The sequence below is a fragment of the Triturus cristatus genome, chromosome 11, assembly GCF_964204655.1.
Source record: "Triturus cristatus chromosome 11, aTriCri1.1, whole genome shotgun sequence".
Lineage (NCBI taxonomy): Eukaryota > Metazoa > Chordata > Amphibia > Caudata > Salamandridae > Triturus > Triturus cristatus.
Window position 1 is genome coordinate 418,603,536 of NC_140594.1, and position 15,555 is coordinate 418,619,090.

The 15,555-nt window shown below is 41.6% G+C and overlaps 1 protein-coding gene across 1 annotated transcript in view; it reads left to right on the top strand.

The window, feature by feature from the left end:
- The window catches only part of LOC146784353 (uncharacterized), a 70,218-nt gene extending 55,798 nt beyond the window's left edge, over positions 1 to 14,420 (top strand). The window contains exon 4 of the mRNA XM_085636176.1: positions 8,668 to 14,420. Within this exon, the coding sequence (XP_085492302.1) occupies positions 8,668 to 8,673 (6 nt within the window). The 3' untranslated portion in view covers positions 8,674 to 14,420. The remainder of the gene's footprint in view (positions 1 to 8,667) is intronic.
- Positions 14,421 to 15,555: the final 1,135 nt, after the last annotated feature.

A 15,555-nucleotide genomic window follows, 5' to 3' on the forward strand; every position in this document is an offset into this window, starting at 1 on the left:
CCATAACGAAGCCATGTTGATGGGGAGTCACCAAATGCGGTATGCATGGAGCTAATCGTGTGGCCAGTACCTTAGCAAAGATTTTAGCGTCTGTGTTAATAAGTGAAATGGGTCGACATGACCCACATTGGTCTCCTGGTTTACCTTTTTTTAGAAAAAAACAATCCTAGTTGTGTTCCAAGATTCAGGAGCCTTCCCAGTACTTCCTATATTACTTATCACGGTAGATAATAGAGGTATAAGTTCCTCTGAGCATAATTTATATATTTCAAGTGGAATAGTATCCTCCCCAGTAGCTTTACCTGGGGGGAGCGAATTAATAGCCAGTCTTATCTCTGGCTCGGAGATATTAGCAGAAAGCAGCTCAGATCCTTCAATCTGTTGATCCTTGACTAAATTTGTATCTAAATATTCTTGGATCTGATTCATAGTCGGATGATCCTCTGGAGTATATAATGCTCTATAGAATACAGCAAATTGCTCCAGAATCTGCTCTGGTTGAGTATATACTATATTATTTTGGCCCTTAATTTCTTTTACAAGAGTTCTAGACTTATCGTCCGCTACTTTATACGCAAGGATTTTGCCTACCCTATCTCCACTCTCCTATTGAGAGAGATGGTACTTATGTGAGCTAATCGCATTTTTTTCCATATGCCTTGTTTTAATATTGAGTTTAGAGCTGGCTAATTTTTGGCATATATCTGCTATATTTGGTGAGCCCTGGGTCAGAGCCAATGAAAGTTGTTTTTCTAATATACTTACAGCATTAACCAAGACATCCAGACTAAGTTTATTTTGTGAGTTTTGATTGAGAACATAGTATTGTGTAAAACCCCGAATACTCGCTTTGACCGTGTCCCACACTATACTGGGTGTAGCTGAATTTATATTAAATGTGATAAACTCCGCTAAATGTGCTTTTAATTGTAAAATATAATCCTTATTAGACAGCAGATGCCGTGGGAATGTAAATGACCTTGGTTTTGGGCAACTCTGTTGAATAGTAAACATTAATATAATAGGATTATGATCCGAGGCAACTCTCGGACAGATTTCCATGGAGCTGTTTGTTAGTATATTGTCTGAAACCCAGGCCATATCGATTCTTGAGCAAAGTTGGTGTGGTGCTGAGTAGTAAGTAAAACCAGCGACAGAAGGATCTAGTGTTCGCCACGCATCTTTGATGTTATGGATGCGTCCAAGTTCAATAATAGCCGCTCTAGATCGGCGCATCCTCCAAAATGATTGATGGCGGGTAGTATCAATGTTATAGTCCATAATAAGATTGAAGTCGCCCATTAAAATAAGTTCTCCTCTACTCTCAAGCAGTTCAATATTTAGCCTATCTATGATAGAAGGGTCGTCTACATTTGAACCGTATAGTACACAAAAAGTATAAGTATTACCACACCACAGTATTTGAGCGCTGGCCCATCGCCCAGCTTTATCCACCTTAGTATTAATTATTGCTAGATTTAAACCCTTCTGTCTTAAAATAGCCACACCTCTAGTAGGAGTACTACATTCTGAGCAGACCACCACTTCGTATCCTAATTGCTGGAGAAGCTTGCGGTCAGTATAAGTAATATGTGTCTCAGAAAGTAAAGCCAGCTGTGGTTTATACATATTTAACTCTTCAGTGACAAGTCGTCTTTTATTCCTGCTGTTGAGACCTGCGACATTCCATGCCAAACATCTAATTCTATCCATTATATATACATATTTCTGCTCCCTGCTCATTATTTTGCAAATCCATATATCGTTTCAAGAAAAAATTAGAAAAAAGAAAAGTCATCCCTCTCGTCCTGATCGTTTGAACATTTTTTCCCCCTCCCAACATACCCCCACAAACCCTATGAACCATCCCAAGGAGGTTCAGACTGAACCCCCACTCCCATTCCCCAAGAGGAGGAGAACCTCTTATGCCCTGCCGCCGCTGGATGGGCAGCTCGAAGGAGAAGCAGCATGAGAGATCAACCTGCAATAAACAATAGATTTATTTATTCATAAGCTCAGAGAAAACTCCGCATAATCGAAAACATCCGTAAACTCCAAATAATATAATACTCAAATCATCAGTTTTCCCCCCCTTTTTTTTTTTTTTTTTTTTTGATGAATTGAATAACCTCCCTTCTTTCCCAGGTCATTTCCGAGCACCATTACCTACCATCGGCTCGAGCTACCTCCGCTCATATTTTCACCTCCACCACCTATAGAATTTGTCAGTATAGTATGCTAGAATATGGGCAAGGCCACCACCTAGACAAAAATAAGTAAGTGTCCACATCAATAGTCACTAGGGCAATACACTCTTTTCCCTTTCCTGTTCTATTTTCGTCATCTTAACTTAGCTTTTCCTCTGCCCCTTCTAAGATGTTAATTTAGAAAGCACCTGTTCTGCCTCCTTCTCATCAGTAAATATATATGTACGCCCCCCCCATTGATCACCTTTAGGCGGGCCGGTTCCTGCAGAAAAGCCTGACCACCCAAAGCCTTAAATGGGTCAATGAGCTGACGCAGCCGCCAACGTCTGTCCATGGTACTTTTACTTAAATCGGATCGTACGAAAAAAGATAAAGAATCTATCAAAACCGGGGAATTTGGCCTGGCTTTGAGTGAGACCGCCTGTCTGAGCAGAAAATTGCCAAAATAAATCAGAAAAGGGCGAGGAAATTTGCTACCCTTATTCAATGCATAGAGTGGCAGTCTATGAACTCTTTGAAGCTGAGAGTCCCAATCCCAATCGGAAAGATCAGGGAAGGCCTTCTGAAATAATGACACAATATAAGCCCTCGGGTCAGCCCCTTCAGACCCCTCGGGTATACCAAAGAGTCTAAGATTAAGTTGCCTTTGCCTGTTCTCCATATCTTCCAGCTTATTTTGTAGTCGCCCGATTTGCTCCTGTTGTCTGTCGGCCACACCTAGGTTGGAAGCACACGTTTCCTCAACCGTTGAAACCCTTTGCTGTAGAGACTCCAGGTCCTGAGCAACCCCTCCAAGTTTATTATTTAGTTCCTGCATAAAGTTCTGAATCTTGGTGATATCTTCCCTCAGCTGAAGGAAATGTTGTTGAGTTTCCTTATGTTGGTCAGAGAGAGTCTGTAGAATGATGTTAAAAGTGGAAGATGTTGTTTTTCAGAGCTATCAAGATCAGTAACTGGGGGGATAATTGGAGAGTCTAGTGTAGGAGCAGAATCAACTATAACAGCTGGAGCTAACTTGAGAGTTTGGTCGTTATATGAAAACATTTGCCCCTCGGTGGAAACCTCAATCGTAGAATCGGACCCAGTCGATGGATTGAGAACTGCTGACAGAGGATTAGTGAGAGCATCGGTGGGAGAGAGTAGAGGCGGTGTCATTGTATCCACTTGTGCTAGAGGTTAGATTGGAGACGTTTCTTTTGTCTGATCTCCCAATGTTATAATACTACCAGAGAGACGTAGAGCCATTTTCTTAACTCTCCCACTAGCCTGAATCCATTTGTGGAGTGGACTTTTATCTATGACAGGGCGTCCGTATAGATCTGAAGTCGTTATACCGGGCTTAGATAGAGCTGGAGATTTACCCTTCTTTAACCTGTTCTTGGCCTTAGATTTCCCTTTTATTTTGGATATATTTTCCTTAACAGAGTCTACTGGCAGATTTACCAGGGACTCTGGCATCTCATCGTTAGACTCCCACTCCTCATTATTACAGTTTAGGCCAGTGTTATCCAAACCAGAGGCAGTATCAACATCAACTGCCCCACCATCGGGCATCTCACTGGCCCGTACCAGAGGAGTCCGAGAGCCCTGGCTAAGGCCGTTTAGTGGAGTGGGGACAAGAACAGCAGATTCCACCACGTCGTCTCCATTAGATACATCGATCAAACCAGAGCCCAGAGTCTCCTAATGGAGGGTGCCAGTTAACTCACTAGCAACATGTTCAAGCCCAGCTGCATACAAGTTTCCTCTATCAAGCAAGGATTCCCCCTGGGCACTCGAGCACCCCACCACAGCAGCTTCCCTTCCAGTACTTCCACATATAACGGCAACCGGAGGGCATAGATCGTTCAGTGTAGCAGACGATGTAGTCCCAACAAACAGGGTATGCTCATCGGGGCAAGATCCAGATGTTGACAACCCCCCTGAGTCACCACAACCACCACTGTGTATAGGGGGCCCCTCTTCATTTTCCCCCCGAGTAACATTTACGGGGACCAAAAGGGGAGGTCGAATCAGAGGCTTACCCGCACTAGATAGATGCCGGTCCGAGGGGAGCGATCTCTGGCTGCCTCCAACTTTGTCCTCGGTCTTGTTTATTAGCGAGGCAGAGACCGTCCGAGAGCAAGCCGTTGAAATAGTTGCTTGCGCGGCTTGTGCTTGAGTACTCCTTCCAGCGCGGCGCCCCCGGGCACTTATTTTGGGGGCCATAATAGCAAAGCTCAGGTGTTTGTCAGCACCTGGGAGTTCACAATTAAAAGCGGGATACACCAGGTTTGCAGAAATCACAAATCCGAGACTACCAGGCAGGCAGAGCTCCGACCTCCTGAACGCCGGAAAAGAAGAGCACGCCGCCCACAGCAGCCGCCGGAGGCTTTTGAAAAGCCGGTACATCAATCTTCGACCCTCAATCTTCGGTTTTTAATTCAATTAAAAAAAAAAAAAAGGTTCGCTCGTCATGTAGAGGGGATTTGAGAAATATTCAATCGTTGCGGTCCATTACTCCTAGAATTTTTAGAGCTTAATAGACGATAGCAGGGATCTCGTACTGCTGCTGCTGCTCCGTGGCGTATCAGCCCGCCATCTTGCTCCTCCCACCGATATGCTTCACACTCTGTAAGTGTTCCATAGAAAGTGCTGCAGGATTCCTGAAAGGTTTGCATTCCTCAGATGTTATTTTCGAAGTGGAAGCCCTAGTTTCTTCAAACAACCTAGGAAAGATTTGCTGAACTCTAACCAAAGTGTCCAAGCTATTGAAACTTTTTTTCAAAACCTTCTACAGAAAATCCTGTCCCATTTCTATAAATTGGAGAAAAATCGAAGACATTGAGGTAAAGTGAGGATAACAGATGGGTTATTTGAAAAAGTGACAGCTATTTTTGGTTGTCCTCTGTCAAAGGTATAGACCTCCAACACATGTTGACTGTTGATTGGTAGCCAATTTCACAGGTGCACTAGTTGAAAGTGTCAGAAGCATCAAATGGCACTGAATTAGTTTGTGTACCCTTTGCCTGCCCATCAGAATGCAGTATATGCATTAAGCTGCAATAATTGTACAATGTCTTTGGATGATTGCATTACGTTCTCTTTTAATGAGAATCGGCATTGCACCATCTCTACACCCACTTAGGTGTCATGTAAGTAAAATATGAATATGGTTTTGTGTTTTATTAAACAAAAACACCCCAGATCATCTGCGGCCAGGAAGCAACTTCTAACACTTGTTGTCATAGAAATATAGATCTGGATACTCAACTTGGATCACATGGCACATTAGCTGCCCATTAATCTTCATACTCTTAACATTCATGCCCTGCCTGCTTTACACTTGTCCTGTCAGTACTATTGTTCCCCTTACTCTGTCCCAGACCTTTATTAGTTTGTTTTTCACTGTCTCCACCAGTTCTGGTGGATGAAGTTCTCTGCATTCACTACCCTCTTATGACCAATATTTCCTGCCAGAACTCCTAAGCATCACATTATTGTATGTCATACCCTCTAGTTTTAGTGGTACCCTTTCACCATAAATGCACCATCTTGTGTTCTTAATTATTTTCTCTATTAATTTGACTTGCTGTACGTTGCCGGCAAAAACATGTTTATGTTCTTGAGGGCTTCTTAATAGACCAGAGTTTTAACCATGCCCATCTGTGCCATATCTCGAGTCCACTTTAAACCTCCTAAACGTACAGTCTTTAAAGTGAGAGCAGTAATCCAAATGAAATGCCCTGGTGAGGTAGCAGGTGTGACTTATATAGTTGTAATACTAACTCCATTGACATGCTGGCCATTACCCATGCCTGTGTTGCGCAGTTATTGTTTCACTTGCCCTCACTGTGCTTCCTAACTCAACTCAAGGAATACAAAAATGCTATTTTGCAAACTAAGGCGGACTATTTTTCCAACAAGATTTTAAACTCTGCTAATAAGTCCAAGGAAATCTTTTCTTTAGTGGACGAACTATCCAAGCCAGATAGGGTCACGGCAAAACCTGTCCCCTCCCAAACTCTATGTGATTCTCTTAACTCCTATTTCATTGAAGATTGCCACTATTAAGTTTAGCATCCCGACCGATACCTCTCCTACAGTTTCTCCGCCCACATGTAGAAACCAGCTTCTGCTAGACCAGATCCCTTTGATTTCTAGGGAAGTATTCTCTGGCTTGCTAAGGAAGGTCGGATCCGGTTCCCCTACAGACTGCTGTCCCCTCACATATTACAGGAATCTTTTCTCACCTACCTGGACCCTCCTCTTTTGCTCCTGAACAACTCTCTTAAGCATGGTATAGTCCTAAATAAATTTAAAGATGCAGACATTGTTCTAATCCTAAAGAAACCAGGCTCAGACCCTCTAGCCCTAAGTAACTATCGTCCCATCTCCCTGCTACACTACTTAGGCAAAGTTCTAGAGGCTCATGTAGCCAGATGCCTCGGCTCCTTTATCAAACACTCCCACTATCTCGACCCTCAGCATGAAGGCTTTAGACCGGCACTCAACAGAGAGGGTCATCCTTACGGTCATGGACGAGCTTAGAAGGGGGGGCGAAAAGGGCATCACCCAGGCCCTTGTACTCCTTGATCTCTCGGTGGCCTTCGACACGGTCGACCATGACCTTTTGATTGACCGTGTCAGTAACTCCGGGATCCAGGGCCAGGCCCCTAAATGGCTTTCTTCCTTTCTTAGCAACCGCTCTAAAGTGGTTCGCCTCGCCAATTTCTTTTCCACTAAAAGGAAATTGACCTGCGGAGTACCCCAGGGTTCTTCCCTCTCACCACTCTTCTTTAACTTGTATCTGTTACTCTTGATCCACTCTCAGAGAAAGAAAGGTTGGAACCTTCAACTACACGACGATCTCCAGTTGGTATTTGATTTCGATCAATCGGCATCCTCTGTTTCCAACTTACAATCCACCATGAGATTTATTAGTGAATGGATGAACAGTAACCATCTAAAACTAAACCCTGATAAAACCGAGCTGATCCGAACAGGAGGGCCAGCCAACTCCTAGATCTCCAACTTCTGGCCACCCCAATTGGGAACCCCTCCACCCCCAGCATGTACTATCAAAAGTCTGGGTATTAGGATCAGCAATGACCTGTTTATGAAAGCCCAGATTGGATCAGTGGTCTCCTCCTGTTTCTTCCAGTTGCAAAGCATCAGGAAGATCAGTAGATTTCTGACCACTGAAGTCCTGACCCTAGTCATTTTGGCTTTGGTAATTTCCTGCATCGATTATGCCAACTCACTTTATGTAGGTATCCCAGCATACCAATTAAATCGGCTACAGCTGGTGCAGAACCAAGCGGCCAGATTAATTTACCACCAGCCCAAATGGCACCATGTTAGACATCTAATGAAAAGCCTACACTGGCTCCCAGTTGTCATGCGCTGTGCATTCAAACTGGGGTGTATCACCTTTAAAGCCAGTCAAAAAAGCTTTATTTCGATAAAAATTATCATAAAAGCATATACAAGAAAAGCATGATAAAAATAGGAGTTCATTAGGGAACAAATTTTACAGCAAATTCCTGATGATGGCTTATTGACTGGTTTAAAAGACATATTAAAAATACAAATTTAAAACTGTGATTTAAAACTGTAATTTAAAGCTCTTCATGACAACAGTCCAGCATTTATATCCGCTGGGATTCAGAGCTACGTCCCTTCTCGGGACCTTGGGTCCTCTCATCTGAATCTGTTGGTCATCCTGTATTTTAAACGTAAGAAACATGGGGGACTAAGATTTGCAGTCTTAGCCCCTCAATTCTGGAACTCTCTCCTGTTAGGGATGTGATCAGTGACCTCTTACATGCAGTTTAGGAAACCGCTAAAGACCTGACTGTTCCGCTAGGCATATGACTAATGTTAACCCTCTCACTGCTGCAGTATCCCCCTGGACCCCAGTGCCATGAAACCGTCTGGTGTACGTGCGCTTTACAAGTTCCTTTAACATAACATAACACTTGCCCGGTATTCACGTTCGATTGTTTAATATACTGGTGCCCAGCATTGATTCATGAGAGCTGGAGCCATGCCAGATGTAAAGAGTTTGAGAATGGACACATGAGCTAAATGTAGACACTCGTAATTTTGATGGAATGCTTTTGCAGTGTCACTGGTTACCCTGAATATCTGTCATGTCTCAGGCCAATGTTAGACACTGTTGGTTTAGCATCTTTGAGGTGAACCAGTATATCGGGCATATTTACCTACTTAGTTTCAAACTGAGGCCTCACTCCTGTATTATGTTCTTCGTGTTAACTTTCTTTCTTCAAATTACCAAAAAAGTGTCTATACATCAATCGCGATAGTTGCTTGTACTACTGAGATGATCCCCCAAGCTGCTGCGTGGCCCTTGGGGTCTTTTGCAGCGTACAGGGTATAGAAATGATGCTATTCACTTATGCGTATGTTCAGTAATACATCCCGTGTTTTCTAATGATTTTTTTCACCCTCAAATTAGGTCTAATGGATTCCTCTCACTGTGGTGGAAGCCGAAGTATCGATAGTTGGTGGCGGATTGAAGATCTAGATTATGCAATGGTGAAACACTGAACAGATCATCAAATGAGACGGAGGTTGATTGTTTCGATTTTGCACTAGGGGTTTCGTAGCACAAATATCTAAGAACATCTATTTCTGATTGTTTCGTTTTCTTTGCGAACTCCTTTACTTTTGGGGCATTTTAGACACTGGATTTATTTGAAATAAAGACTTTTGCGGGGTGGTTGTGGTGGCACTTGTACTGGGGCCTGACTTGTTTCTAGGTAACATAATGGGCTGTTTTTCCACTGGCTCTAAATTGTGTGATTCTGATCAAAGCACATGCTTGTGTGATTCTTTGAAACAACAGAATGTTGCCTGAAACCTACATTTATGGGAATTTTGTGGCGCATTTGTTATAAATATGTTGTCAGTATGGGTTTAATACATGACCGTTCTTGGAGCAAATTTCCTTGGGTTGCATTTCTGCCTGTCTAAAGAGCACTTAGCCTGTGATGTTACATGGATTTTCTTTATGGAGTTTTGAGGAGGGTGTGTGGCAGGTTGCGATAGCACTCTGCACTACCATTCCACATTCGATTGTGATTTAAAAACTAAAAATCCCAACATCACATCGCACCAAACATATAAAGTGATGTACATATTTATGGATGTATATTTAGAATTCTGCAACAGGTCTTGTGCAATGCTGCTGTTTTTCTGGTTGCATGCCTTTGCTCTTGGTTTTATTTTATAGATGTTGTCCTCTTCGGCGGTTGCCTGACCTCCCCTAGTATTTCCTGTGATACCCCCGTACTCCATTTGAAGTGCTGTTGTCAGGTGGAAAAGTAAACATCCAGGAGTCTTGCAGTCACTTCCGGTACAGGTGTACCAGGGAACTATAAGGCAATATTTCTGTTGATGGGGCATCACATGTTCTAGCCACAAACTATCTTTCAAAACTATCTTTCAAAACTGTAATATGCGGCTCTTCATTTACATGCCGAAGGTTCCAATAGAGCTAAGTAAATAATCACAGTTTACAATAAATGTATACAAAATTCAGCTACACACCTCACCACTACCTGGCCACATGCTCAGAAGCATAAGTGGGAATGTTCTCAGAGCTGTCTTTAAAATAATGAATATATATATATTTGACTTAAACAGTGATTTTTTTTTTTTAACTCTTCGCATATCTGCCCTTGAAAATAGTAAGATTCTTTGTAAAACAAGTTCCTAAGTCTAAATTTGAAATGTAAACAAATGTTTAAAAGCTCTGTAGATTAGGAGTTTTTGTTTTCAAATGCGTCATGCCTGCTGCTATGTATTTTTGTAGGTAGATTGAAAAAAATGGCTTTCGTTACAGGTCCCAGCAGCCTCTAGCTCTTTGTGAAAAACAAATCTGATTGTACTGAGGTGGAGGACAATGCAATCGTTATTGTCAGCTTTTATAATGCCCCTTTTCTAGGTGCCAGAGCTGCTGTTCAATGCTGAACGTTTATATTTGGGAATCTTTTATAAGATGAGGTTGAAAAAAAGAAATATATATTGCTTTTTCTGCATCTTTGTATGCTGAATGTAGAAAACTAAGTTAATCTGTGGGACAGCAACACCCTTTTCAGGTATTGTTTACTAGTTGACTTCACAGTACACCTTTTGAAATCTATCAGATTTTTTTTGTACAATTCTCTTTGTGTACCCTTTGGAAGAAAGAAGTGCCCTAATAAACAACGCCCTAAGCCTTTCAGTGAGTTTCTGTGGAAAAAGAAAATGCTTCCGAGGGTAAGGCCAGCCTAGAACTGCTTAAACAGGTTCAGAGTGGATGTAAGCCTTTCAAGCGTCTGTATGCTGAATAACCTGTTCTCCGTGTCTCGCACGGTACTGCTTGACAATCTGTTTTGCTTTTCCAAAGGATGTACCTCTTCTTGTTTTTATTTCCAATTCAATTGTGAGGGTCTTGTACCCCAAAAGATTTTTCCGCCGCAGATTGTTTTGAGTTTCTTCTTTAATGGTATCCAATCTACTCACAGTAAGATGAATGTTCACCACCCTCCGAAATAAAAAAGAAATTAGAAACATGACTGTGTCAAAACTATGCTATTTGTGACAGATCACCACTAGAAATGACATTTGCTCCCTCTGGCAGAATTCAATGAATGTGTAGTCATCCTGACTTGAGAGTGTCGTTACACTGTAAGCTCTTCTCCATTAACGCTACGGGTTAGCCCTAACCTCGTACGCAAATTATATCCTTTCTGTTATTAATAAGTATGCTTCACTAGGTGTTTGTGAACACCTAGTGTGGAGAAAATCTGGTCCAGCAGTGAGATGACTGGTTTGTTACTAAATGAATCAGCAAAATTATCTTAATCTCTTTTCCACCTTTCTTCTGATTTGCTAGTTTCTGAAATGTGCTGTGCAGCGGTCAGTTGAACACCACAATTCCACATACGCTTTCTAAATATGCACTATAGTCTAGAACGATTACAATTGAGCCATTGATCTGTTCTGCATTTAGAAAGGTGATATTCATAATTAATCATTCACGTATTGGCCATAGTTAAATCATGTGTTGTCTTTAGAGTTGCTTTGAATTATTCACTAATATTTCTGTTGTGATGCACTTGGATCTTTGACCCATCAAATGAAGCAAAATATTCTATTAAGTCTCCTTCATCAGAAAATATTGGTCTCCTCTCATCCAAATGGATGCTTTTCGACAAGAGGTTATAGGTGCTTCTCCTTAAGTCTTTCGATAAGGAATGGTCTCCTGGCACATATCCATCTTGCTGCCTCCCATTCAATCTTTTGCATGCTCCATTGCAAACTTTTGTTTCGTTTTCCTTCTTCTTAGATCTACCTTCTTCCAATACAGAAGTTCTATACGCAGTTCCTGAAGAGTACAGTGTACAGCTTTTCACTTGAGTAATTTTAACTATCACAAATTGTACTGCAGCCCTTGAAACCGTAACTACTATTGGATATCCTGCTGGCTATGTTTTATGAAATTGAACGACTCGATGGGAATTCAACCTTGGGAACAGAACATAATATGAACATACAAAAGCAAATTTTAATGCTTATGTGATTAGTATGCATCTTTATATATAAGATCACTAGCTGCTTTTAACAGCACTCCTCCAAATGTTTTTTGATTCTCTTTTTCTGGAAGAAATAGTATTAATATTACTTTTTTATGGTCCCTTTTTTTAGTATTGCTTGTCTGGTAAATCGATTCTAAGTAATTGATAACAGCCTTGTCAGTTATTTTTTACTGGAAAGATGGTGTGCGGCATTGTCACTGCTAACTGAAGTTTATACGATAGTTCCTTATAAACAATAACTGATACTGGAAGTCTGAGAGTCATGTCTTTATTTTTAAAACTCTCCTCTGTCGGCTTTCCTTCCTTTAGTTTATAAACTGGTGTTCATAGGTTCCATTAATTAATAAAGTCTCACCAAATTAAAAACCCCAAAACGTGGTGGGTCACAATATTTACTTCCTGTAGTGAGTCTCCGGCAGTAACATCCTGAGCTTTTCGTATGACTGCAATTTTTTTAAGGATAGATAACATTGTTCTGTTTTATTAATAGACTACCAAGCTGAACTAATTTCTGTATGTGCACGTTTATCAGTTGTCAATTTTTTTTAGCATACTGTGAAAAGCCTTATATCCAATGACTTCCATGCTTAATATGCTGTTTCTAAGTCCTTGTGGGTGCATTTGTGTTGCACTAAAAAATGTATCAGCTGAAGCAGCACTGCATGTCACTGCAGTATGCACTGTTACTTTAATACACCCCTGCAAGAAAACGTATTGCCACTCACTCTCAGGTGAGATCTCTCATCCCAGGCTGCATAGTGGGGTTCCTTTGGCTTCTCTGCTGACCATTTCCCAACAGATTAAAGACTTCGTATCAGGCAGTTTTCATCCTATTATATTCCTCCTCAGCACTGCATGTCACTGCAGTATGCACTGTTACTTTAATACACCCCTGCAAGAAAACCTATTGCCACTCACTCTCAGGTGAGATCTCTCATCCCAGGCTGCATAGTGGGGTTCCTTTGGCTTCTCTGCTGACCATTTCCCAACAGATTAAAGACTTAGTATCAGGCAGTTTTCATCCTATTATATTCCTCCTCAGCACTGCATGTCACTGCAGTATGCACTGTTACTTTAATACACCCCTGCAAGAAAACGTATTGCCATTCACTCTCAGGTGAGATCTCTCATCCCAGGCTGCATAGTGGGGTTCCTTTGGCTTCTCTGCTGACCATTTCCCAACAGATTAAAGACTTAGTATCAGGCAGTTTTCATCCTATTATATTCCTCCTCAGCACTGCATGTCACTGCAGTATGCACTGTTACTTTAATACACCCCTGCAAGAAAACCTATTGCCACTCGCCCTCAAGTGAGATCTCCCATCCCAGGCTGCATAGTGGGGCTCCTTTGGCTTTTCTGCTGACCATTTCCCAACAGATTAAAGACTTGGTATCGGGCAGTCTTCATCCTATTATTCCTCCTACTATAGAGCATCTATGACTTGGCATATCCTGTGGTGATTTCTCCTGACGGAAGATAACGTTTCCTCTTTTATCTATAGCTCCATGTTGAACAGGAAATGGGATACCAAGCACTGAGTAATATATAATACTGTTGCGCAATCCGAGGGATTTTACTGAACTGTACTAGCTTGCTGAGGCATGAAACTTTTCATTGCAACCCTTGTGTTTAGTCTCTGGTATTTCCCTGCCTTAAACGGATATTGACTATCTACATGGCAGTGTCAAATTTAAAAGCTGCTGTTTTTTGTTGTGATTAAAATGCCTGTCCTGCCTTTAACCTATGTAACCAGAACCAGTGGCCAGACTATGCCACCTAAAAATGAAGGGGCCAACATGGGTTTAGGTTGTTGCCATTGGGAACACCATGGCACTTCACCTCCCTGAAGGTAAATGTTAGCTTTTCAAATTGTATAGTATACATTTTCAGCTATAGCTAAGTCGGCATTATGGCTAAACATTTACATAGGTGTACAGGGTATGAGTCTACTGCAGACCACAGTGCTGCCCAGTTAGCTACTGGATGAATGTTTTCTGTATTCTAGTTTAGTTTAAAGTGGATTTCTTGGCCGAACTGAAAATACTTGCGTTCCTCAAAACTAGTTTGTTCGTAACCGTTTCTTCACAGTTTTTGTGCTCACTTTTTACTTCTGTAGCTACTAAAAGAGCATCAACATTAGGTTTTGGGGTCATGGCAGATGAGCAATGGGAGGGTTTTTACGAATTGGTAATGAGTTTGGGGTAAGGTTTGCCTTTACTGGAAGGGTTTTTTCTGTTATTGTTTTCTTTAACATTTCTATGTTCATTTAATAGTCCTATGGCACAAACTCACAATTGTGGTGTTGTCCTTTGTAGAAGCACAGTCTCCAAAGCCGATTTCTGGATATGTCATTGCTTCTCTTTTATGACCTATGTGTGTTTTATGTCAGATCCTCTGTTAATTGTATGTGCTGAGCTTTCTCGGACAAATTGCTTTTTCACATGTAATGTAATTCGTTTCCTACACCTGGAAGGTGGTTGGTGTCACTTAAATCCACATCATGCACTGTAATTGCTTTTTGTACTGTACAAATGAAGTACTGTTTAATTTGAAGGACATTTTTGTATCTATTGGTTGGTGATTTTGTTCCTTTTCCATGTAAACAAATAAAGAGAATGAATGAGTCGTGTCTTGTATTTTTTTTTAAATGTACAGGCTTGTGTACTTTGCACCCTGAATGGCTTTTATTTCACTGCTGTTAGATTTCCTACCTCTAGAGGTTGACGCTGCTATCTTTGTGATTCTGTTATAATTCTTTGTTGGAATGGGGTTCAAGCATCTGAAGTTCGTGGGCATCAGGCCTGCATTCCTGACACGTTCTTCTTCTCTGTAGATGTTGAGCATAGAAACCATGTAGTGAATGGCTATTTGTCAGGGGGACTTGGAATTGGTTGCAGCAAACTAGCATTCGTGCTGATGTCTGATTGAATACTGATTTGGCCCTCTTCAGATGCTGCACCAATAGTCATTTAAGATCAGGGGGAGGCGTGGGTCTGATTTGACTCTCTGCCCATTTATGTCCTGCATACAGGAAACTGCTGCAATCTCCTTAGGTGTCCTTAAACATCTTTACAACCTACTTCTTGCCGAATCATTTGATTGGGAAGGGGATTGCGCCAGTAATGCCTCCTGTTTGAGATTAGTGGAAGAGATTTAAAAAGTAAAAGTATTGCTTATTTTAAAAATGTATATTTAAGCTCTTCCTTTTCTTTTGTGGGGGAGAAGATGGAAGAGCATTTCACTTTTTTTGTTCTTTGTTTAGGTGTTGCCAAAGACTGCGCATGCGTTGTCTCTTATGAAACCTTTTGTTACATTTCAGGGGGCTTAGAGGGAGCCCTTTGTTTACTGTTGATTTTCTTCATTGTCATCTTTGTTTGTTTCTTATTTGCCAACTTCTGTAAACTTTCCTTCTTTTCCTTATGTTTGTTCCTCCCATGCAGCATGAACACATTACTGTGTCCTTATCTGCTCGCTTTTTCAGGCGCTAGTTTTTTCTTTCTGTTTAAGCATTGTACAAGTGTGCTTTTCAGCTGTCTCCCTCGTCCCCTCTCATGTTCCTCCACCAGCCCACTGCCGCCCTCCCACCCTTATCTGTATGCTACCCCAACATCTCCCACCCACTAACTGCTGTCCGCATGCTTTCGCTAGCCCCTCATACCCACACTATGTTGTCTTTGTACTTTCTCCATCCTCTCCGTTGTCTGTTTGCCTGCCCAGCCTCCATTGTCTGTGTACTTGCCTCGGTTCTTCCCACCTGCCC